Source organism: Protopterus annectens, chromosome 1.part1 (assembly GCF_019279795.1).
Source record: "Protopterus annectens isolate FY-2018-M chromosome 1.part1, PAN1.0, whole genome shotgun sequence".
NCBI lineage: Eukaryota > Metazoa > Chordata > Ceratodontiformes > Protopteridae > Protopterus > Protopterus annectens.
In genome coordinates, this window is record NC_056726.1 from 1,725,739,581 (window position 1) to 1,725,767,033 (window position 27,453).

A 27,453-nucleotide genomic window follows, 5' to 3' on the forward strand; every position below is an offset into this window, starting at 1 on the left:
TGGTTTGGGAAACATTTGTAGCCTTGAGTGACCACATGATGCTTCATGATGATGGCCTATGGTACTATACCCCATCCAGTTATTGTAACCACAGTACTACACATAGCTTTCACTGCTATACACCTTGCTATACACCTTAATGTTCTGTGTGCACACATATGCACCTCAAAACAATATGCATACTAATCACCATTTGCACAACTGAAACATATATGTCTTGTGATGCTATTGAGTTTTGAATACCTGCACAGCAATGTTGTGTCCATGTATGCATTGTGTTCCAGGGGGAGGCCCATCACCTAATAACAAAACACATGCATCAAAGCCATGTATACTGTTAGTAACAAGGACAGTCTACAATTGCACTGCATGCTGTTGAGCAACACATGTCCTGCATGCTAACATGTGTGATATGACTGTTTTGCTTGTGATACTGTACCCCACCATCACCTGCTATTGTGTATGTTCTGAGATTGCTGGTGTTGTGTGTGTCTGCATTTGGAAGGAGTGTATTTTTGTGTGTGTGTGCGCATGTGTGCATGTGCACATGTGGTCTGACATCATGTTCAGGTCTTAAAGTGTGATTCCTGTTTTCCTCTCACAGGTGCCGAGGTGGGGCTGGTTCAGTACAGCAGGGAACCTGATGTCACTGAGATAGACAGTGATCATAAGGATAGGTGTCTTGAGGTACATTGGCCCATAACAGTACTCATGGCAGGTTTGTCAGGGTCTGTTGTTGGGCCACCAATTGACAGTACACAAGTCTCCACCCCATCCATGCACACAGTCATACTGCCTGTACATCCATCATCACCATTGCCCTTAGCTGAGGGACACTGTACAGTTGGCACTGGCCAGGACAGTGTGGTATCTATGGCTCATGTATCAGGACACAGCAGCCATAGCCAGATGTCTGGAACGGTACCACATAGGCAGATGCCCAGGGGTTCTCGTCAGAGCACTGCTGGTCATCATGCCCTGGCAGAAGTGCCACACCTCTTTCTACCACACGCATGTTCCAGGCTGTCATGGAGGCACAGACATGAATGGAGCTGTACACCAGACAGGGACTAAGGGCAGAGAGGGCTCATAACACCTCTGTAAATGACAGTATCCGTGACCTAGCAGGTGCAATACATAATTACACTGAGGTTATTGATAGACGTTGGGGTGAGACACTGGATGTCCTCCACAATGTCATGTCCATGTGTCAGGACAGTGCGGGACGGTTGAGACGTGGACGTATGCCCAGCAACATCAGCAGCTGGAGGTCACCGTGGACATCCAGCAAGTCACAGCTGCTCCCGTAGTGCCAGTACCAGCCCCAGCAATGTTGAGGGGGCTGTCCATAGACCATCCCAGAAGACCACATGCACGTGGCTCTGGCCAGTCCCAGCAGGGACCTGGATCCAGTGGACATATGTCAACCTCTTCGGATAGCACCCAGTCTGGATTAGTACCTGATACTGTCTGTAGCACCCCTGCCAGGCACAGGTTCCGTATCAGCGGCCAGAGACGGTGATCTGTAAAGCCTGCCAGGTACAGTCTGTAGCTGTCTCACAAATCCCCGTATATGGCAGCCACATGGTGGAACTGTGTGCATGCAGACACACACACATAAACCACAAACCTAGGGCAAACACATATCCGCACACATTAAATCAACATTGGCCCATAACAGTACTCATGGCCCTCATACATACATACATACATACACACACACACAAACACACACACAAACACATATCGATTGTACGGCTCAGTGTAGGCCTCTGGCAAACCAACAACACACCCTGTGCATATGATGAAACCTGTGCCACCTCCTGTCATCTGTAACATTGATGCAGGAATAGGCTAACATGGTGCTGATGCACAGGGTGACTTTAATAAAGTATAGCAATGGTTGAATGTGTAGCATGTTGTCAGCAGTAAAGTGTAATGATATCCTTGAAGGTGTAGCTGAGCAGGCATGATGCATTAAAGCTGTAATTAGCAATGTTGTATTGTTTCCACCAGTGTTTATTCCAATTGTGTTTTGTTTGCCAATGTGCCACTTGGCTGATGTGTGTAGTTGTGTCAGCATGTGTTATACAGTGGAGAGTAAGTGTGGGGTGTGTGCAGCACAGGTCTGCAGGTGTACATTTGTGAACATGGTGGAGGTGCACTGTCTGCATGTACGTGCATATTGGACACATAGGCAGGGTGAAATGCTCTGTATTGGCCAGTGTTAACACTCCATACTTTCTATTGGTGGCAAGTATGCATTGTACTACACTCATTTTGGAACTTGAGTACATGTGTGTGTGCGTATGACACGGGTTGACACTGTGCTGTGGGTGATGCTGCTGTTGCTTTCATTGGTTTGCATTACTAAGGTTAACACTGTCCCAGCTGCATAATCCTTTATTAATGCACACTGTTCACCTACAGGGTTGCATGGACCGTGCCTTCACAAACACAAGAAATTCTCACTTATACAGTAAAAGTGCATTAGTCTCATGGACCCCTTCCATAAGCTAAATATATAATAGAAGGTGTGAAGTTGTACCAAAAGAGTTACATACCAAGAAGGCATAACCTCTCTGGTCAGTATCATTGGGAAAATACAATCCCTCAATAAACATACAAGGCAAGCTTCAAAATACAAAATGGCAAGGATTCCAAAGACAACACTAAAGCTTTCTTCAGTGTTGTTCATAATCTACAGGGGAAATCTCAGATCGGGTCACAGTTAATGTGGTCAAAAAGTACACTTATCTGACTGACATTACCAATTCCTTGTCAGACAGTTTGAATGCGGATTTCACCACCCTGTCATTACACAAGGGCCACATTTCCAGACCTGAAGAATGTAAAACCTGATGATTCACAGACACTCTAGTTAAAACATCTCTTTAACAAAGTACACACCACAGTGGCAATGGTAATGGACAGTGTCCCTGGCTGTGTCATACACAAGCTGACATATGAAGTCACCACTCACCTAAACGCTCTGTCCAGATGCAGCCTCTATACAGGTTACATACTTGTGGAATGACACATGGTAATGGTGTTCACAGTCCACAATGATTGAGCTACAACGTCTTCTTCTTCTTCTGCTTTCGGATGCTCCTATTAGGGGTCGCCACAGTACATAATTTCTTCCTGGCCTCTGCATCTTGCGCTATCACACCATCCACCTGCATGTCCTCTCTCACCACAGCCATAAACCTCATCTTAGGCATTCCTCTTTTCCTGTTACCTGGCGGCTTCATCCTTAGCATTTATTTCACAACATACTCTGCATCCCTCCTCAGCACATGTACAAACCAACTTAATCCTGCCTATCTGGCATGGTCTACTAACCTTCAAACCTGGCCTGACCCTCTAATATACTTATTCTTAAACCTGTCCACCCTCGTCACACCCAGTGCAAATGTTAACATAAATTGATTAAGGGTAGAACTACAACAGGTTCTGGAAACTCTCACCCTATAAGCCAGACCAATGTTATCTGGAAGGCTATGGAGCACATCATTACGGAACTCATTAAAAGAGACACGAACCTGCAAAAACTGCATCATACCCACTTAGGTTCTCTAAAGGCCAGATCACGGCTCCTACACCTAGTAGACTTCAAGCCAGTCAACAAGGCTATAGGTGAGGGAGGGGAGGTCAACACAGCCAAGGTATAGCTCACCAGCAATTCACACCCATCCCACATACTGGTATTATACATAACTTCAACAGACTGACCATAAACGATTGTTAGATGATGGCTTGACAACTGACGCACAGATGTAGGACACACAGTAACACTTGCAGCCTCCATGTACTATTCTATGCCAGTAACAAGTGGTATTCACCTGCACTCAGTCCTGGGACCACTCCTGTTTGGCATATAGCTTTCTTAGGTACAAGCAAACACAGTAGGGGATATGTCTGCCCACGTCTGATGACAATGCATACTGCGGGCTATACTTTATTTTCCAGATGACACACACATCCTCCAAAAGGGTATCATACCGACAGATACCTGGTGCCAAACTCATGCTGTAAAGCTATAAGCCTAAGAAAGCGTAGTTATCCACTTTTAGAAAACAAAGTATCCCCAGAGTACCACATAGGTAGTAGCCCCCAAAATGTGGAACAGGTACTAATGTATACATAGAGTCATGTGTTAAGTCATCTCTCCTTTGATGATCACATTACCAAAGGGTTTTGGAAATCCCTCTGTGGAGTACATAAGCAATAAAGGGTTTGCATGCAGATCCACAGAGGTTGCTGTACACCTGTAATGATTAGTCATCTTTGCCAGACTTTGCTTGCTTTGGAACAGGTTTCCAATATACCTCAAGCATAAACCCTCACTCACACTCTTCAATAGAAACCTTGATGAGTGGATGTGAAACGGAAGACGTAGCCCAGGGATCACTGCAGTGGCTAAGCTTGTCACAAGCATACAGAAGTGACCTAAGGTCTGGAAAGCACCAGCACGCTCTGGCAAAGATAACGCATGCGTTCATGGAGAAAGCAGAGTACCCACCTATGAAATACTTGAGGTCACATGTATGTATATGGATTTGCCCCACAGCTACCTTACATGTGTAATGCACATACAGTTGTCACTGTGATATGCCATACACTAGAAAAATCAAAACCCACTCCACATTGGCCAATGGTGTCACACACCTGGAGCACAGACACATACACAGTCAGCAAGTGCAAGATTCAAACTCTTTCCTAACTACATTATGATACTACAGCAGTATGCATTTACACAACGCGCTATACACATTACTGGGATTTCACCTTTCCGCAGGTATATTTGTAGGTTGGTGACATCATCAGACTTGACAAAGATGAGTATAACACTTTTAAGGGGTGTGAGTAGTCTCCAAAAAGGTTGCTCCTTCCCAGGGAGACACACACACACAGTAGGCAAGTGCAGGATTCAAACCCCTACCTAACTACATTATGATACTACAGCAGTATGCATTTACACGATGCGCTATACACATTACTGGGATTTCACATTTCCACAGGTATATTTGTAGGATGGTGACATCATCAGACTTGACAAAGATGAGTATACCACTTTTAAGGTGTGCGAGTAGTCTCCAAAAAGGTAGCTCCTCCCCAGGGAGAGACAGACACACACACACACACACACACACACACACAGTTGGCAAGTGCGGTGTTCTTAATCCAAACTAAGTACTTCTTTACACTTCAGCAAGCAATATGGAGTTACAGGGTGCAATACAGACATTACTTGCTGACAGTCTGCACAAAGGTTTTTTTCACATTTGCTAACCTCAGCAGGCTTATCATACTAGGTGTATTGTGAGTGTATTGGATGCATAGGCCATGACCATATCATATATGGGTTGATGCACCACATGCTGGCACACACAGGGTCAAACCTTAAGTAGCATCTTACCTTCACCTACATGATACTGCAATATAACAGAAAGATGATAAACTTCAACAACTGGCTGAGCTTCTGGTGTCATTCAAAGGGGATCCAGTCTCGTCTGCCTGTGATGACATGATAGACAAGCCTTGTTGCTTCGCTAAAGATGGTTTGCATCTGTCGCCCCTATGCTTCTGAATACTGGTCAAGGCTCTTGCTGTCCCCATATTACCTTTTTTAGGCAAGGTTCATAGGTATGTACAAGGCTATCAGCCCTGGGGCCTACACAAGCCCAGCCAAAAAGGTACACTTGCACTGCACCCAAGAAATGTATTTTCCTGTGCCACAGTCGAGCAGAGACACAGAAGTGATCCCCAGGGTGAATTTCCTATTTCCCATCCAATCATCAAGATTTTTCTTGAAGAGGGCTAATGAGGAACTTTGTTTGATATAGATAGGTAGTTTACTCTGGAGTATGTGAAGTCTCTAGGACTGGAATCTATCCCTCCGGCATGTTCTGTTTATTGCGGTGACAAGGTTTAGGTCCATAGAGCGTGTAGGTTCATAGGTAGTTACTAGGCTATCTGCCCAAGGGCATTTATAAGCCTAGCCAGAATATGTTGGCTTTCGCCTCTCTTTTAAATTAGTTTCCTGGGCCTCTGTCTAGCAGGGCCATTGAAGTGATCCCAGGGGTAAATTTACAATTTCCCATCCACTCGTCAAGATTCCTCTTGAAGAGAGTCTGTGAGGGGCTCTGCCTAACATCAACTGGGATTCTGTTCCAGAGTGAGGGAAGTCTCTGGGACAGGAATCTATCCCTCCAGCACGTCCTGTTTATTGTTTTGCTGAGGTTTAATTCACCGGAGTGTGTGGCTCTAAGAGATTTGTTTTTCTTGAGGTGGAGCATGTCCATTAATTCCGGGTTGGACATGGCCTTATACATCAGGTACAGATCACCTCTGAGCAGGCAGTAAGCAACCAAGTAGAGCTGGAGTTTCTTTAGTCGAGCTGCATAGGGCATCTCTTTGAGGTCCATGATCCTCTTGGTGAGGTACTTCTGTGGTCTTACCAGCTGTTGCATGTGCCAATTAAGGTACATACCAAATGGGGCACTGTACTCCATTATGGGCCTAATGAGTGATGAGTAGAGGGGCACAATGACCTCACGATCTAGAGGTGAACCCTTTTGTGATTAGGTGGGCTACATAGAAGGAATATATAACCACTTTGGCAATGTGATTATCAAAGGAGAGGTTACTATCTACCTGGGTCCCCAGGTCCCCAATTACATTTTCCCTACCTAGTGGATTACCACCCATGTGGTAATTCTTGGGCACTTTGTTTTTTCAAAAGGGGATGACTATGCATTTTCTGGCATTCAGCTTGAGGCCATGGTTTTGACACCAGGTATCTGTATCTGGAGGATGTCTGTGTCAGCCAGAGAGTCGATTATGGCCCCCAGTTTGCAGTCCTCTGCGAACTTGGTCAGCCATAGTCCTCCCGTGCTTGCCTGTACCTCAGAGAAGTATATACTGAACAGGAGGGGTCCCAGGACCGAGACCTGTGTGATGCCACTTGTGACTGGTTTAGTCTAACATGGCACCCGCAACTCTGACCATGTGTGTTCTATCCGTGAGCCAGTTGGCCACTCATCTCATGACAATGGGGTTAATGTTCAAGCTGGTAAGCTTGTCTATGATGCCAGAGTGGGGAATGGTGTTGAAGGCCTTAGTGAGGTCCAGGTAGGCTGTGTGGACTACCTTCCCTTCATCTATGGCCTTGGTAACGGTTTCAAAGAAGTCAACTAGGTTTAGGAGGCAGGATCTGCCTTTAACAAAGCCGAATTGGGTAGGGTCCAGTGTCTGGAGCTTCCCAATGTCTCTGTTTATGAGTTCCATGATAATTCGCTCAATAGCTTTGCAGACCAGGCTGGTCAGGCTTATAGGGTGATAGTTCCCAGGTTCTGTTGTGGCACCACCTTTGTGGAGCGGGATGACTGTTGCTGTACGCCATTCTTTGGGTACATAGCCTGTGGTAAGGCTGAGTCTTAACACTGAATTTAGGTGAGGGTTTAGTTCCTTTTGGAACTCATGTAAGACCCAGCCTGGGACACCATCCGGTCCCATTGATGCTGTGTTCTTAACTTTAGAGAGGGCTGTTTTTACCTGCATGTCCGTGATGTCTGGGGCTCTGCATTCTTCTGGGATGGACACAGGCCCTTTTGGGGGTGAGGGAGGGTAAAGTTTGCACTAAACTTGTCCGCCAGGATGTTGGCAATGTCAGTTGGTTCAGTGTATTTTTTGCCATTTTGCAGTAGCTCAAAGCATATCTGAGAGTTGCCACCTAAATGTTTGATATAGCTAAAGAAGGCTTTGTGGTTATCTTTAGATTCCTTGGCAATCTTTCTTTAGAAACTGGCCTTGGATGATGAGCGATTGTAGTTTCTTGCTAATAATGATCAGTGGTGCCTTTCTGGAATTTTGCTCTATCATGTAGTAGTTTTCTCCTTCTGTTGTATAGCTTATTTATGGCCAAGGACCACCAGACTGGTTTCCTCTTTTTGGAGGAGTGAGTCTTGGTTTTACTCTGGATGGCTCGATCCATGCATCCCTGTAGATGCTCATATAATGCACTTGTAAAGGATTCTGTGGATTGGATAGCATTATCCTGTAGCAAGGGGGCTTTGAAACTTTCCACTTCGGTCTTGAGAAGTGTGAAGCTTGCTTTTGAAAAGTTTTTCACAGTGGTTTCCTTGACTGGGGATAAGGTCAGGATGTGGATGTCCAGTGTGATTACTTTATGATATGATCTTACCAGTGAGGGGTTTACCTCTGGTGTGGAACACTGATCCCCCATGTTGGTGATGATCAGGTCCAGTATGTTGTCACCTCTAGTGGGCGTGGTGACCAGCTGTTCCAGGGCATTTGAGTATATAAACTCTAGGAAGCACTGGGCAAAGGAGTTTGTACTTCAGTAATTCTCCCAGTCAATGTTTGGGTAGTTGAAATCTCCTAATATCATGGTGTTTGGTAGGACCTTTATATTTTCCAATGTTCTCAGGAATGCTGAGAGAGGGTACTGAGACAAGGTAGGTGATCTGTAGCAGGCTACGGTATGATAAGCAGCTTTGCCCATAGTTAGTTGCACTTGGATGGTCTCCGAGGCCTCGTGCTGTGCCACTAACCTGGAGGTGTGGGTATCCTTTATGGAAATGGATACACCCCCTCCTTTTGCATTTCGGTCTGGGTTTTGGGGCCGAAGCTCAGAGAGATTGGGATTTCTTTAAGTGGAGCATGTCCAACAGCTCTGTGTTTTGACATAGCTTTGTAGGCAGAGATCACCTCTGAGTAGGCGATATGCGACAGAGTAAAGCTGGAGTGTTTTGAGATGGTCTGTGTAGGGCATGTATTTGAGGCTGCTAATCCTCTTTGTGAGGTATTTCTGCGAGCTTTCCAATTGTTGTAGATGTCTTGTGAGGTACATAGCAAAAGGGGTGTTGTACTCTATAATGCATCTAATGAGTGATGAGTCGAGGGGAACAATGCCCTCTTTTTTTCTGCATGAGAAACCTTTTGTGATGAGGTGTGCCATGTAGAAGGATTTCCTGACTACTGTGGTGATGTGATTATCAAAGGAGAGTCTACTGACCACCTGTTTCCCCAAGGTCTCTTATCACACTTTCAGAGTTAAGTATACTACCGTCTATGTTGTAGTTCATGGGTACAGAGTTTTTACCAAAGGGGATGACAATGCACTTTTTGGCATTGAGCTTGAGGCCATGGCTTTGACACCAGGCATCTGTCTCAGTGAGGCCCTTTTGTAGGATGTCCACATCGTTAGTAGTTTCGATTATGGCTCCTAGTTTGCAGTCATCTGGGAACTTCATTAGCCAAAGACCTTCTGTGTTAGCCTGTACTTCAGGGAAGTAGATACCAAACAAGACAGGACACAGGACTGAACCCTGTGGTACTCCACTTGTCACTGGTCTGAAGTCGGACTTGGAGTCTGCTACTTTCATAGTGTGGGTTCTGTCAGTGAGCCAGTTGGCAACCCATCTTATGACATAGGGATTTATACCTAGTTTAGTGAGTTTATTTATAATTCCAGAGTGGGGGATGGTGTTGAAAGCCTTGGCAAGATCTAGATAGGCTGTGTGAACCACCTTACCCTTGTCTACAGCTTTGGTGACTGCTTCGAAAAAGTCTATCAGGTTTAGGAGACATGATCTGCCTTTTCCAAACCCGAAATGGTTGTGGTCCTGAGTTTGGAGATTGCCAATGTCTTTGTTTATAAGTTCCACGGTGATACGTTCCATGGCCTTGCAGACCAGGCTCATCAGGCTAATGGGGTGCTAGTTCCTGGGGTCTGTGGTGGCTCCTCCCTTGTGTACTGGGATAACCGTCGCTGTGCGTCATTCAGCAGGCACAAAGCCTGAGGTGAGGCTATGACTGAACATGGTACTTAGGTGTGGTGCCAGTTTGTTCTGTAGTTCATGCAGAACGCAGCCTGGGATGTTATCTGGTCCCATGGATGCTGTGTTCCTGGCTTTGGAGAGTGTTTTTTACCTGTGCAGCCGTGATGACAGCAACTTTGCATTCTTCCGGTAAAGAGATGGGCTCTTTCATGGGTGAGAGGGGGGTAAAGTTAGCACTGATCCTATCTGCCAGGTTGTTGGCAATATCAGTTGGGTCTGTATATTTAGTGCCATTGTGCTGTAACTCAGAGCAGATCTGAGTGTTGCCATTGTGATTCTTGACATAGCTATAGAATGCTTTGTGGTTGTCTTTAGAATCAGTGGCGATTTTGTTTTCATAACTAGCTTTGGAGGATTTTATCGGGGATCGCAGCTTCTTACTGAGGCTGACCAGGGAGCTCCTCCACTCATGGGTTTTACCCTCTTTTGCAACAGTTTCTTCCTTCTGTTGTGCAGTTTGTTTATGGCAGGGGACCACCAGATTGGCTTCCTTTTCTTGGAGGATAGCGTCTTGGTTCTGTTTGGGATAGCATGATCCATGCACTCATGTAAGTGCTTATAAAGTGCAATTGTGTAGGATTCTTCAGTAGTCATAACTATATTGTCCATCTGCATGGGTGTCCTGAAGTTCAGCACTTCTGTCTTAAGAATCATGAAGTTGTCTCTGGAGATATTTTTTAATGTGGTTTCCTTAACAGGGGGTGGGGGCAGAATGTGGATATGTAGGGTAATTAGCTTATGGTCAGATCGGACCAATGAGGCATTGACTTCAGGTGTGGAACACCGGTCAATCAGGACAAACCAAACCCCATAACCTACACAAATAACCACAAAGTGAGCTAAATGCTACTCATTGCCAGAAGTCTCAGCCTCCAGATGCACACACTCGAGGCACTTCTCAGTATGGAGAATATTGATATCTGTGCAGTAACAGAAACCTAGTTCAAGGCTCCAGAGAGCACACCAGCACTACCAGGATACTACTCATTCCATACCTTCCAGCATCAGAACCTGGATCATAGCACATAGGGTGGGGATGTATCCATATTCATCAAGGATACTTACACCTCTCTCTACATGCTCTCTACAGGATATGTACCCATAGAATGTTGCACAGCAACGTTCTTCCCACTCCACAGGAGTGGAGCCACTAAAGACCCTTAGCATTCATGCTCTATGAACCTGACGAGTCTGATCTGCAAGGCAATGGAGCCAATCATAATGGAAGTCAACAATAAAGACATTGGGAACCTTCACACAGTTGAGCACACCCAGTTTGGCTTCGTCAAATGCAGATCACGCCTCATGAACTGGGTGGATTTCTTTGAGACAGTTACCCAGTCTACAGATGATTGAAATGAGCTCCACACAGCTTACCTATACCTCGTTAAGGCCTTTGACACCATTCCCCAGTCAGGTATCATAGATGAACTCACCCACCTGGGCAGGAATCCATACATCACAAGATGGATTTGGATTGCAAAGTGGCTCACAGATAGATCCCACAAATTAAGAGTTGCTGGCTACATGTCAGACTCTACACCGGTAACAACTGGTGTCCCCCAGGGTTGAGTCCTGGGGTCCCTCCTGTTTGGTATAGACTTCTCAAAAGTAGATGCCAACACAGGAGGGTTGTGGTTGACTAAGTTTGCTGGGAACTGTAAAGTGTTTGCCATAATAGATTCCCCGGATGACACAAATATTCTCCAGAAGAGACTCTACGAGACAGATGTGTGGTGTCAGAATCATGGCCTCAAGCTCAATGTGGAAGAATGCATAGTAACCCCCTTTGGTGAAAACAAAGTACCCACAAACTACCACATAGGTGTTACCCCCCTTAAAACTGACAATGTAATAAGGGATCTGGGGACACAAGTAGATAGTCATCTTTCCTTTGACAACCATGTTGCCAAAGTGATTGGGAAGTCCTATGTGGCCCACCTAATCAACAAAGGGTTTGCATCAGGATCAAAAGAGGTAGTGGTGGCCTTCTACTCTTAAATCATCAGACTCATCATTGAGTACAATGCACCATTTTGGATGTACTCAACTAAGCATATGCAGCAGCTGTAGAGACCACAGAGGTACCTCACCAAGAGGATTACTGGCCTCAAACAGTTGTGTTATGCAACACAACTGGTAAAACTAAATCTGTTCTCCGTTGTGTACCACCTACTCAGAGGCATACTCTGCCTAACATACAGAGCCATGTCCAACACATAACTGTTGAACATGCTCCATCTACGGATAACAAAATTGAGTGGCACTACACATTCCAGAGATATGAACCTCATCACAACAATTAATACAACATGCTGGTGGGATAGAGTACCATCCTGGACACTTGCCTTACTGTGGAACAGAGTCCCAATGTACATCAGACAGAGCCCCTCGCTGACATTCTTCAATAGGAACCTTGATGAGTGGATGGGAAACAGACAATTCACACCAGGCATAACATCAGCAGCCCCACTAGAAAGGGGCTTAGGGTACTAACTATTAGAACTAGGGCTTGGTAGACTACCCAATGGGGTGGTGAAAGCTGCACAACTTGCCTAGGCTAATATATGCCTTTGTGAAGATAGTCTACTACATACCTATGAACCTATGTGACAGGTACATGTCTACAGACAGTAGAGGTGTACTTCATTGTACAGTCATGTTGTACAGCAGGCACATGGACCACATACACTGTAATGCTTACAGATATTGGTGGCTGTTATGTACAGTGGGTGAGATGTGCACCTCATGTCTTTTGTGCCATTGGGATGTGTGCTTGGTGGGACAGTCCTGGATGGTACATAGGTAGGTAATGCGCTATCTGCCTGAAGGCATATATTAGTATGGCCAGAGTGTGTAGCTGTGTAGTAGAGCTGATTAAGTGATTCATGGTGTGACAGTTCAGTTTCACATACACTCATCAAGTCTCCTCTGGAAGAGTGTCAGTTAGGGACTCAGCTTAATGTAGGTTGGGAGCCTGTTCCAAAGCAAGGGAAGTCTGTGAGTTAGTAATATATCCCTCCAACATGTTCTATTTATTGTTGTGATAATGATATCCCTGGAGCATGTGGCACAGTGAGCTTGGGTTTACTTCAGATAGCACATGTACATCAGTTCTGCATTGGACATGGACCTGTCTGTTGGGCAGAGATCGCCTGAGTAGACAGTATGCAACAGAGTACAGACTGAGTTAAATTCAGTCTTGTTGCATGGGGCAACTGTTTGAGGCCAGTAATCCTCTTGTTGAAGTATTTCAGTGGTCTTTCCAGCTGCTGAAGGTGCCTAATCAGATTCATCGCAAGTGTGCCGTGATACTCTCTGACGTGTCTGATGACTGATGAATAGAGGGAACCACCTTTGATTTACATGCAAAGACCTTCGCAATTTGTGGGAACACATAGCATGATTTTCTAACCACTTTGTGAATGTGTTTCTGGAAGTAGAGATGACTATCCACATGTGTCCATAGATCCCTTATTATTACCACCATATTTAGGGTGTTGGCACCTATGTGGTATTTGTATGACTGTAGCTGGAGGCCATAATTTTGACACCACATCTGTCTGACTGAGACCCATTTTAAGGATGTCTCTGTTGTCCCAAACATCGATTATGACAACCTTTTTGCAGTCATCCACAAACTTTGCTAAACAGAGCCCTCATGTGTTTGACTGTATTTCTGAATAGTATACACCAGACAGGAGGGGTCCCAGGACTGAGCCATGGGGGACAGCAGTTGTTACCAGCTTGAACAGGAGACCACAATTCTTACCTTGTGGGATCTATCTGTGCCCCAGTTGGCAATCCATCAGATGACCTACGTGTTTATGCACAGGTTGCTGATTTTGTGGATAGGACGTGTGTGTGATGTTGGAAAAGGGCTTTTCAAGGTCTATGCAGGCCGTGTGTAGCTCATTTCATTGATGTATGTCCTGGGTGACTGCCTTGAAAACTGTCTAGCAGGTTTAGGAACCATGATCTGCCCCTGATCAAACCACAATGGGTAGGGTTGGGCGTTTGTAGGCCCCCAATAGCTCTGTTTATGAGTTCCATAATGATGGACTCCATGGCCTTGCAGATTAGGCTTATTAGGCTTATACGACTATAGTTCCCATGGTCTGTTGTGCACCGACACTTGTGGAGTGTGCCAAACGTTGCTGTAACCCATTCAACAGTTTCATATCCTGTACAGAGGGTGAGTCTCAACAGACTGTTCAGGTGCAGGGTCTGTTTGTTTTGGAGTTCACATATGACACAGCCAGGGAAACCATGTCATCCCATAGAAGCCGTGTTTTTTAGGTTTGGATAGAGCTGTTTAACCATGGTATATGTGATTTCTGGGTTTTCACTATCTCCAGGTATGGTAATGGGCCCTTTTGTCAGTGAGAGGGGGGTAAATATGTATGAACCTGTCTGACAAGATGTTGGCAATGTCAGTCATGTACATGTATTCATTTACACTTTGCACTGACTCAGAACATATATGAGGTTACATTGATTTTATGACATAGCGAAAGAAGCTTCATGGTTCTCTATGGACTCTTTGGCAATATTTTTGCCAGAACATGGCTTGGATAATGTTAGGAGTGCTCATTGTTTCTTGATGATACTGATCGGAGATTTATTGATCTTCTTTGCATTTTCACTTTCATTGAACAACTTAAGTACTTGTAGTACATAGTTTGATTATGACAGGAGTCCAATATTTTATATGGGTCTGTTTTCATATCACTGTGTGCGCAAGGCAGGATTGGTGAATAGTGACAAGTGTCTGGAGTAAGCACTGCAACTGCCAGATATGTGTGGCCCACTGCTGTACTCAGACATGGCCTGTGTGAGCATGCCCGGTATGAGACCTTTCAGTATGTTGCTGACTGAAATTTGCTAAATTTGTTTAAGTGTGTGAGCATGCCCACTATGGGCATATATACTATATTTGTGTGAAAAATCAAGTTGGTTTTTACTTCAGGGCTCACCTTTGTGTTGTACATCGACAGGAAGCATGCTGTGCCTGCAGGGTTTCCATGAGTCAATTTGCATAGACTTATCAACATTTCTACATACAGGGAGGACAGCTATTTTTTGTACATTTCTACCGGGGGGGGGCACACCTGATTGTTACTGCGGGTGTACATAGGATGAGGGGTACACCTGACACTTACACATTTGCTAGGCCTGCACTGCTATGTCAGGCACTTCATTTCAGTCTGTACTGTGCTTATCGTACTGCTTTGAGGCATACCACTGTACCACAGACCTTAGCTTCCAATTACACACATATTAGTTTGTGACTTCATAGCCTACCCAACCCACATCACACTGCCTGGCCTGCTGTTATCTGCCTGCATAGGCCTGGGGGGAGGTTACTCATATGCCCCTTCAGATGGCAGGATACAGCATTTGTTTGTGTTTGTCTACAATTGTCCTGCTGGCTGTGACCGTTAGGTATGTGACCCCCCCAATTGGTATGTGTAAGTGACTTAAGTTGTGTCTGTGCCAGTGAAATGCTGTCATGGCTTAGTGGTTCAGCACTGTGACTATAGTGCACAGTATCCCGGGTTCGAGCTCTGTCACTGCTTTTTATTTTCCTGCTAGGTAGACCTGACTGGTTAAGGAACAGTAAAGCAAGTGTGAGCGTGTTTACCCGACTTTGCCCGACTATGCCCAACATTGCCCAACTTTGCCCGACATTGTGCTGGTTAGCACGGTGCACAGCTACTCGCAATTGTATTTAAATATGCTCAATACTGGTAAATTTTGCTTAGCAGTGCTTTATATTGCTTAAAATAGGGACTCATACCTCAGGTGGTGCTGCAGGGCTGCCTACGTTGGATGCACATATTACACTCCCTATACATGTTTGAAAACAGGTAGTGTCAATTTAGGCATCCCTTTTACTGTATGTGCGAGTCAGAGAGAGGTGTCATTTCCAGAGTTACTACTGAGTCAGTGTATATGCTATGCATTGCCTCTTTGCCAAGGCCAGGGCATACTGGGCATGCCTCCTTCTGCCAACTGGGGCAGGCTCAGGTTGTTCCTCCTCCAAGTCACGCTGTGCCTGTGCATGCCTTGGCAATGGTGGGGGGCTGTTTGGCCCTGCCCCATGTTGTTCCTGTTGCAGCTGTTTTCGCAGGATCATATTGTGCAGCATGACACATATCATGACAATTTGGGTACATGTAGTTGGTGAGTACTGCAAGGCTCTGCCAGATGTGTCCAGGCACCGGAACCGCGACTTGAGCATCCCAAACACACGCTCAATTATGTTTCTTGTTTGTGTGTGTGCCTCATTATGGAGTTCTTGTTCGGGTGTGTGTGCATTTCTGATGGGTGTCATCAGCCATGGCTCCAGTGTGTATCCAGCATCCCCCACTAGGTAACCATCAGGGATGTCCCCATTGGCAAATCTCTGGTACAGCTGCGTCAGATGCCAGATGTGGGAATCGTGATAACTTCCAGGGCAGCCAGCACACATTCATTATATGCCCTGGCCATCGCACATGACCTGGCAGTTGATGGAGGGGAAGCACTTGCGGTTGATGTAGACCCTACCCCGCTTACTGGGTGGTGCTTTGATATGTATGTGCGTGCAGTCTATTGCACCCACTACCTCAGGGTATTCTGCTATTTGGTGGAAAAGATGCATATTGCTGGCCAATGCCTCACGGGAATTGGGGAAATATACGTGCTCACCGACATGTGCTGACATGGCATCCAGGAACTGGTGCAGTACCCTGGATGCTGATGTCTGTGAAATCCCCATCATATCACCAGTTGGTCTCTGGAAGGTACCTGTAGCTAGTATTCTTAGACCAACACATACCTTGGTATCCACTGGGATGGGTTCCCCTCTGTTGGTTCTGTGTGTGAGGTGTGGCCGGCGCAGCTCAGCAATTTGCTGCAGGAGGTCTCTGTCCACCCTATAGTGCTCCACTATCTCCAGCTCATGTAGTGCCTGATAGGTTACCCTGGGTCTGGTCTGTACACTCTTCTCCGTCTCCTCACTGTGGGTTGCTCAGCAGCATCCACATCACCACCACCCTCAGCACCTTACACATGTTGGTTTATGATAGCAAGAGCAGCCCCTAACATTTTGTCTGACTTTAAAGTTTTTAAGCTTTCTCTCTTTGTATACTGCAGTGTTGCAGAGTTCTTTGGAAAAAAACAGGGAAGATGCTGTTTGCAAGAATGCTGTTTGCAGAATTTAAAGTGCTGGGTTGGGCTGGGTTAGTCTGCTACCTGTGTAATTGGCTGATTCTGATATATTTCACCTGGCAGCTCTGCTAGTTCTCCTTGGTTAACTTCCTACTACTTCTCTTCTTCCTTTTCCCTTTCTGTTTCCGCCCAGGGCAGCACTGCGCAAACAAGCGCACATGCACGCACACGCTGTGTGCAAGTTTGCAAGAAATTTCAGATATATTCACGGCGTACACCTTTGGTTTCTGGTTTTCAAAAGGACAACTGTAGACACGCCTCTTGCAATCCTGAGCAACTCAGGGCAAACACAAGACACTGTGCTCCAATAAGCTTACAGCCTTTCTGACACACCCCTCATGATGTTACCTATATTCTACTCTACTACTCACCTACTCCTACACTTACACTCTTGGGACATGGCTCACATGCTGGGGAAATTTGGGATTCACTATTCTTAACCTCATTTGCATAGGATTGCCTACTAATGCATGGTTACATCTCTCACACTGAGCTTCCCCCCCTTAGCAACCACTACTCAGTGGCCATGCTGTCTTCGGACTGCCATTCACCTGCATGACAGGATAAGCTTTTTAGTGAAAATGACTATTTTTAAATTATTTTCTTGTTTTTTAAAGCGCCGCACGTTTGCGCGGTGCTGCGCTACGCTTAAACATCAGAGATCGGGGGGAAAAAAAGTTAGATTTTGATCATTTTAAACATTTATAAATGCCAATGGCCTTATATTTGGCCATTGGCATGCTTCCTCAACTGTATGCATCCTTTATTTGGAGCTGTCATAGCTCCGTTTAGCTATTTGCAGAACGGTACTCCGTTACCAACGGAGTACATTTCTGCAGAGAACACTACTCTTCCACGGACAGGTTAGTGTTTCCTGGATTGCAAATGTACCTCATTTGCATAGCTTTCAGCAGCAAATGAGGTAATTTGCACACCATGATGCTGTCCGTGCAAGAGTAGCTTTAGCAGCTCTGATGCACGCCCCTGCTGGCTGTACTGGAATCGCACGGCAGACATATTGCCTCCATGAGCTCCTACACTCTTCTTGCACTCCGTGCAAGCTTTCGAAAATCCAGCCCTTTAACTTGTCAGCTGTTAACTGAAGAAAGCTTGAACAGGTAAATTACCAATGGAAAGCTTTTTTTCCAAGAAACATAACAGTGATCTATGCCTAGTAGTTACAAAACTAACCAGAGAGAACAGCATTCCATATTTTATATCTGCACCAACACTGAATTACACTTAGACACAACTTCAGACACTTACAGCTTAAAAGTAATTACAGTCTATGCAGGTCTATACACATTCAGCTACAGCAGAGAAAGATCAATCAATAAAGGAGAACTTTAAGGCATAAAAAGCTATAAATGACCAGTGATGATGGAAATGACATCAATATCTGGTCTGTGGGAGGATTTATTTATGGCAATAAATAGCAATAAAAGAAAGATAATAAGATGAATGGAACATAAATGAAATCATGAGGATATTTGTTCCAGACATAAAAATGTCACTAGTGGTATCTCGTAAGGCTCTGCCCTGGATTCTCTCCTCTTGGTATACATTTATGTGATGTAAAAGCAGATACCAAGGGTCTATGACTGACCAAGCTTTCTGATAATTGCAAATTGGGGGTGCTTATTAAATCCAGTTCTGATACTCAAATTTTCCAGCAGGGGCAAGACCAAATAAATGTGTGGCGCATTAATCATGGACACCCTTAAGCATCACTGCTGTTTGCCACATAGATAAAATTACACTTAAATTTGACGCAGTCACCAGGGACTAAGGTACTCCTTTAACCATCAAGGCTCTTGTGGTGATTAGAAAATCCTAATATCTTACACAGCTTATCCTTCATGGCATCTCCTCAAAGTCTAAAGAAATTACAGTCCCATTTTATTCATCCCTTACTAGCCCCATCACTGAATAATATGTCCTTTGGCATGTACCTTTCTAAGCACCTAAACCAGCATGACAGACCTCAACAATTCAGCAAGAACGTAGAACAATGGACCATAAGTAGTGTTCAAGAATGAAGATCCCAGTATTGCCTATGTCATTACCAACACCAATACAACAATTGAAGCTTTTTTTAATCAACTAAAAAAAAGGTACTAGAACATCAGCATGCATTTTACGAACATTAGTAAGCATTAAACTCTAATGTTGGTCATTACAGACTGACTGTATGCCTTGGTTATTCACCAGAAAACCAAACTTTCAGGAGGGACACGGCAGAAATAGGAGGCAAAATCACAGACGTTAAAGCTTAACAGAACAACAGGTTTTGCAATCAGCACACATTGTCTGAACTAGGAAGTTCTAATGGCTGACATTAACTAACTGTACTTTTCAGTGTTTTATCTGAAAACCAAACATTTTATGAAGGACAGGGCAAAAGCAAGATCTTTCTGTGAAAACGCACTGCCACAAAAATGTTTATATTAGCATTTCAAGTGAAGAATTGCTTATTATTGGCTACTGATTTTTTAAACTTTTTTGCTGGGTTTTGTCTCACGTGACTTTTTATAAAATACTGTTTGTGATATGGTTTATTATATTACAGCAACAGTGAGCAGATGTCAAACGCTAATGCTGTTAGTAGTCAAGCACACTACTGCATCGCCAACATTTCCCTCACCAAGATCATCTCAGGGTTTCAGTATCCTTAATACTACAGGTTTAAACTCTGACTGACAAGGAGTAGAAGAGCAGGGTTTTTAGTCTTAGAAACTCCTGCTAGATGATCCCTGCTTTGCTTTCTGTGCTATGAATGACCCAGCACTCTTTGAACTCCTTCATCTAAACAGGACAAGTAGCCAAGCAAATGCCAGTTCTAGAGACCTAAATCTACATAATCACATCAACAATACCAGGTGGTGCAACATATACCTCATCCAATGTATCCTCATTTCTGGAGGAGGCTGCCCTTACCTACCAAGCACAGTACCAGTAGTGGGTGATATGGCTGAGTTTTATGATGGTCTCCTTTGACCATAAGATTAGTAATAACATATAACAAGGTGTGTCAACTAGGTTCAAATAGTTAATAAATCATTAAAAATTGTTTCTTAAGAATGTAGTACTTAAAGATAACAGGATACATCAAAATGCAAGACTTTTGTCTAAAAAGATTAAGTGACTGTTGAAGAGATGAATGGCAGGCTTTTAAGAACAGACTATCTGCTGATGAGACAAACTGATAAAAACAAGGAAAGGTGGAACAAAAAATATTGTCTTTAAATGTAGATAGTTATGTTATCTCAAATAAAAAAATTACTAGGCACTTTCACTGAGAGTTTTCACACTGAAAATGTTGGTGATACCAGGATACTGAATGCAATTAACCAAATAGCAAAGGACATATTGGTCAAAAGACAGAATTCTTGACCTGTCATTAGAGAAAACTAAAATTGCGCAGCAGTCTCAGGCCAGGATGAAATAGTTATTTAATAAAAATAACTGTTATGGGGAATTTTACAAATTGTCACTAGTCCCTTTTAAAGTAAATTTAACATCTGGAGAAATTTCCAAAACCCTGGGAAAAAGTAGTTGTGCAGTAGTAGCAGCAAAGGGTACTTACTACCAGTTAGCCAAACACAATTTTGTTGAGTACAGCTGCAAAACTTAGGAAATACATACATAAGAAGGACTATGGAATAAACTAGCAAGATGAAGAACAAGTGTTTATAAAAAAAGAAGTATTTTCAGAGACAATTTATAGTTTTCAACAAAGGATTGTGGAAGAAGTAGATGTGGGGCCTAGGTGGACCAATTGATCTGGGTTTTAGCAAAGCAACTGATGTGGCAGACTGTGGCTAGTTAAAATATTAATCACAAGTTGGTCACATAACAAGAAGGGTAAGAGTCGGAGAAGCACAGAGTAAATCTTGTGACTTAAGCCGGAGTTCTCCAAAAACTAAATATTGAGACCTCGTGCACTAGGTATTTACAAAATTGAGGTCTTTGCCTTAAACATCATAAAGCCTGTAAAATATGCAGATAATATAAAACTAGTTACATCTGTATACATCCTTCTATGACATTCCCCAGTATAACAAATTTGGATCAAATTTGTGATTGGTATGTAGAAAGTAAAACTGTCTTAAATATGAGCAAAGTATGAAGCCTAACTTTTAAAAGAAGTAATGATCAATTTTTATATCAAACAGAAAAAGCAACAGCAAAAGTAAACAAATAAATAATAATTAACTAACTAATCAAATAACGTAGTGATATAGTGCATTTGGACTTATGAAAATCCTGGGGGGTATAACAGGTAGACACATGTAAGGAAGTTTCAAAACTTGTGGTCAGTATGCTAAAACATGTACAGCACTTCATATGAACCCTCTAATTGTCTCATGTGATACAAGATAAAAATTACACATGTGCCCCTTACAGGATAAGTCAAGACTTAACAAATACTAAGAAAGTTTATAAGAGCATACAATGTCTGTCACTTGTGGCTCTTTGGCTGCTCCTTGAAGCTCTGTGGCAATTTAAAAATATGAATAATAATTAAAAGCAAATGTGCACTTTTAACACGTACAATGTTTTGTTTATTCATTGTTCTGCTATTCAGTTTATTAACCAAAAGGCTCTATCCACTATGACTCTTGAAATACCTAGCTGAAAAATAATTTAAAAATGGCTCCTCTTAGTTTTATGTTACCAGACTTTGATATATTGCCTTAGGCAGCAAAAGGTACGCATGTTTGTAAAAGTGAGGAGAAGTTGGCGAAATGTATACATGGTATGGAAAAGGATGAGATGTGTAAACAGATTAAGCATACAATCCCTGTCCATGACCACCAAATGGATCTGCATTGCAGGTGACATAATAGACTCTGTAAACTTGTAATGGATTTATGCAAGATTCTGCATGCTGCAGGTGTGAAGAAGAGGACTTCGACAACATACATACATGGTGATGGGTGTCCTGAAGTGCAGAGGCTATAAGGGACTGTAATGGGAGTATGCTTGCAAGAAAGAAAGAAAGAAAGGAAGCCAAGCTAGCTTCTCCACTTGTCAAAATTACCAAGGGACTGAGACATGTATACAAGAGGAAATGTATGAAAATGACTTATCTGTTGGGATGCTGAAAAATTAAACATCCAAGTACTGAAAAAAATGTGGTGCATAAAGCTGACTGCAGAGCTGTATAAAACAAACAATAAATTGAGAAGAGGAACAAAGTTTAAGAAAAAGACAGAGATAACATAGAGGGAATGGTTAATATTGCTGAAAATTAGGAGATAAGGTGGCCTAATGGTTAAGGTGTTTGCCTTACAAACACAAGATGCAGGGTTTGAGTCTCACAACGGATAATTGGCTAAGCTTAAAATGGCTTGCAAGGGCAGATAGCTTAGTACTAATCTATGAACCTATGAACCTATGAAAAAGGGACAATCACTGAACAGGAAAGTGGAAGACAGCTGGAGAAAATGAGCAGGTGGACTAAGATATGGTTGGAGAGAAAAGGATTTAAAAACAGGGTAATAACAGTAAAGAGAATGACAGCAGTGCATGTGTAGTCAGCAACTTATTTGCAGTATTCTGTAACTATATGCAGACACAATATATTGTGTTTGGAACAGATTAAGATGCACTTTAATGAAATTTATATAAAAAAACCACAACATAGAAGTTTGGGGAGAAAGATTAGGACATGTACCTCATAAAATGGCAGGAGTGATTATTCAAGTAAAGAATAGTTTTGTAACTATTCATAAGGATGCGTGTTGATTAGATCTTGGTATGTAAATAACACATTGGGGAATATACAATGATGTTAACTTAAGACAAGGGATTACCAGACTAAAAAAGAGCTCAAGTGTGGAAGCTAATGCAGCAAAACACAAGTCCTCTAACACAATGACTGAAAGGTGATATAAATTTCTGCTAGATATTAAATCTATGCCAACACTCCCACAATTTAAGAACTGCCTTGATAACCAAATGAGGAGATTTACATATCTGACAGCATGTTAAAGGGTGACACAGTAAAATTGTTTATCCCCTTGTCTGGCTCATATATGTATGACTAATGGGTGTAATCACAACACTTCACCTAACCTTTTAAAATGTTATAACATACCGACCCAATGGGGACATATTTCAGACAAAGCTTGGATTAAACAGGAATGTGAGCAAGAAATAATCCAATGCAATTATGAGTTGGCCATGTTGCATTAGTAGGACTTGGCAAGATGCAGCATTATCTCAGGAAAATATAGACATCATATAGCAAATTACAGAAAACATGGCACAAATTAAAACAAAGTTTGGTACAAGTTTAGACATCATATATAAAAATTACTATAACATGAGGAGGGTGAGAGATTATGAGAATGGGGAAGGCATGTCAGGCTATTTCAGAATTTATGTAGTTCTTTTATTTAGCTCAATATTTGAAGAAGTGTAGTAGAGTCCTGAATATATTTCACTTTCTGACACTTCTTAAGTCAAAGAAAAAAGCTATTTCAAACTTTCTGGCCTAAAATGAAAACGAACAGATTGTTGCAAAGCAGCCCCCTTTTACTTTTTTAAGAGGGCATCAAAAGACAACAGGCTGCTTTAGGTATCAGGCTGAGTTACTTTGATAGACAAGCATGTGAAGAATTTAGTATTACTAATATAAGTGAAAAAAGAAACCGAACTAGACCTGCATATTGCTTCATGGGAAATTAATCTGCTTTATACAACACTGTACAGTGGTATCGAAGGCAATTCTGTTAGATATCTTTTGTAAAATGTGGATTTTTTCTATGGATATAAATAATTATTTGTACTTATATCTATAAAATTCAAGAGACAAAGTAATTTACATTTTTGCAGCATACCTAATTAGCTGTGCTTACAGCCATAAAGCAACTTAAATTTGTAACTAAACAGTGGTAGTGAGGGGGGATATGATAAGGGTGTACTGGTAAGCAACTAAATGGCTCTAGCAAGTTTTACACTTGTTACTGCAACATCAGTCAAATAGCATATAGCCTCCAATCTTCTACATTCTTTAATACCTGAGGCTTGTGTGCCACATCCTGGAAATACAAACTATTTCTGGTACCTCTCACTTTGACTTATTTTTACTGCCACCCTACCAATCATCATCTTTCATATCCCAAAGTTCCACCTTAAGCTCAAAAGCAAGTCAAAGAGAAGATAGGATATCTGACCAAGACACAATCGTAATCATGGGGGGAGGGCCTTTCCATTACTGACTCTTGCACATAAACATGCAGCCTCACTGAGTACAATAACATCAGTGTAGTCCATGAGCATGTCTAGTGTGACCTACCTTTAAATCACTCTCCCTTTTTCTGTCTGAGCTAGAGCTCTCAGATTTTACTACAAGAAAGTAGTCATGGCCAAGCAGGAAACAAACACACACCCTTCTTCAATCCCCTGAAAAAAAAATGAGTTGGCCACAGCCAATCCCCCAAAGACCCCTTTAGTCCCCAATCTGCAACTCAAATGGTAATGGTCACTTGTGGCAATCAATGGGATGCTCTATGCAACAGCACAGCAGTTAAGAGTTTTGGTGTTAGTGTTAGGGTTATGGTTAGAGTTTTGGGATTATGCCAAAAGGTACAGTACATTTAGAATTAGAATTTTATGGTCAGGGTTAGAGTTTTAGGATTAGGACTTTAAATTTAGCGGAACATAGTTACTTTTATACGCATTTCACACATTCTCATAGCAGGCATAATTGCCTGTTACATTAATAAAGACAAACTATACAAACAAGTTACACATTGTCACGTGTAACCAATACCACTGAAAAACAGTTAGTGCCTCTGACAGGAACTCTTCCTCTACTCCAGTTGGACTGACTCTGATACTGACAGTAGCAGTGGTTACTTGTACCAATTGAGGGGACGTTCTTCATATGCAGCATAGTTATTAGTTATTCTGTTTGATGCCTTAGTGTATTGGGAACCAACTAACCTGGCTCTTCACCCCCATATATGTGATATCCTGAAGGATGTTCATAATAGGTAGAGTGTGGGAGGTGCAGCCCCCACAACAACCAGGGCAGACTTAGCATGATGCTTTGGGAAATACAGCAGCAAGTCACAAAGGGAAAGTATGCGTGCTCACTACAAGTAATCAACACTCCAGAGTTACAGTATGTAGTGATAATGGAAAACACTGGACCCAAGTAGTGTCTTTGTGTGCTGCTTAGAATGATACAGCATTAGCATTCTTTGACAGCTGTGTTCTGAAAGTTAATACAGAAGTGTGGTGCAGTTAGCAAAAGAAAATGAGTTAGTTATATTAAAGTGGACTATTCTTTATTTTTTATTAATTCTACTATACTATGATACTGCCTTTGTCATAAAAAAACAGTTTAACTGAACTATCAGACATAAATGGGCACTGTATTCATGCAAATATATGCAATGAAAGATAATGAATACTCCACTTTAATAGAACTAACATCTTTTCACTGGTTATCTGCACTACCCCACTTCTACTATCACAGTGCTTTTCTCCAGTACACCACAGTGCACCTATCCTCACATATGCAATGAAACTTATTTTATTTGAATTTGTTAATCTGGTAAAAACAGTGATTACATTTCAGTCTTGCCTGGGGATAAAATAAGAGATTGTATGGTAAAGTAATAAATATTCAGAAACATAAAGCTTAGTGTTAACTTGGAACAGATGCACATGTATCAGTTTATTTAGTCACCATTGTCATACATGGTACTTGAACAGTGTCTGATTTATCATTAGTCTTTTACTGCAGACCTAATTAAGTTATAATTGGCTATGAATAGAAATGGCAAATAACCTCATCTATTAGCTATTACAAAAGATGGAACCAAGAACAATTTGGTACATAATTTAAGATAAATTCATGTCCTAGTTTATTTAAAACATCCACATATTTCATACTGTTAATATTTAACAGAACTGTAAGATGCTGTCACCATTCAATCTAGAAATGTCATACAGAATGAACAACAGTATTTCCAGATACAGTATGGTATGGGAGCCATGAGTAAACACATACATCTGTGCATGTTGTCATTGCTCACAACCGTACAGCTCCAAACGAAGCTCTGGTAATGTGGAACACGTACTAAAAACTTCAATATAAAACTGATATGATGATTAACATGATCCACTTTACACATATAAAACATTGTTTGATGAATTAATATGATTTAGTATTATTTGCCATGGGTATCACTTTAAATAAGTATCGACACTGAGTAAATGACAACATTTCAATGTGGAACATGGACTCTTTTTAAGACACAAAATGAGGAACGTTCCTCATGAGATACAAGTGAGAGGTACTGCATGTTACTATTAACGATCGCTAAAGCTTTTCAAAGTCTCGAGCCAGTGCCTAAAAGAGAATACCTTTTTGAGAAGACACTTTAATCTTACGGATGACACAGCGTGTAGGGAGCCAAACACCATCAGGGTCCACCCACCGACTTCCATGATATATTTTCATCAGCTGATCTACCTTTTCTGACCTAACAGCCACCACACAACAGCAAGTATGCTTGCCAAACGTGTGATTACCCTCCTCAGGTTTCCTCCCTTGAGTAGTTCCCTGCTGATTTGTAACCTGCTTGCATTCAGGCTTGTCTGCCCCAACAGGACGCAGAACTTCTGGCCGATGTCGGTAATGAAAACATACAAAACCACCGTTCTCAGTAAATTGACTAAAATAATTACGGAGATCGGCAGAATGAAAACACGAAGGGATATTACTAACTACACAATAAACCTCTCCAGTAATTGTGGGCGCTGCCATATTGTAACGCGTTTTGTTGTATCATGTGATTTTACATGTTGCTTTTAAAGTACGAGTCGCGGTGTGGCTTATATTTGGATGCCTAGATACCTTCCGTGTTAGTGAAGGATTTTTAATTTCTAATATTTTTATCTAGTGTCGGGAGGTGATGTTATAGTCTTATGGTGACATAGTGGTATTCCTTACTAACTGATTGTCAATTTTAACGCCCGTTGTTTGCTTGAATAACAAACTGGTCTGGCACACAGGGTTGATTTAATCAATTATTTATATTTTCTGGTCTGTGTATGGTCGCCACCTTTTTTGATGCCTAAAGAAGAATATTCCATCTGATGTTGTAAATCTTTGATCATAATCATCATATTCTTTCAGCTGTTCCCATTAGGGGTCGCCATAGCAGATCATCTGTTTCCATTTCTTCCTGTCCTTAGTTGCACACACCAACCACCTGCATGTCCTCTCTCACCACATCCATAAACCTTATCTTAGGCCTTCCTCTTTTCCTGTTACCTGGTAGCTTCATACTTAGCATCTTTTTCCCAATATACTCAGCATCCCTCCTCAGCACATGTCCAAACC

General features: G+C 42.5%; 1 protein-coding gene across 2 annotated transcripts in view; it reads right to left on the reverse strand.

Moving 5' to 3' along the window:
* The window catches only part of GPATCH3 (G-patch domain containing 3), a 378,974-nt gene extending 352,100 nt beyond the window's left edge, over positions 1-26,874 (reverse strand). For both annotated transcript variants that reach the window (XM_044084171.1, XM_044084163.1), the window contains exon 1: positions 26,472-26,874. In XM_044084171.1, the coding sequence (XP_043940106.1) occupies positions 26,472-26,874 (403 nt within the window). The remainder of the gene's footprint in view (positions 1-26,471) is intronic.
* Positions 26,875-27,453: the final 579 nt, after the last annotated feature.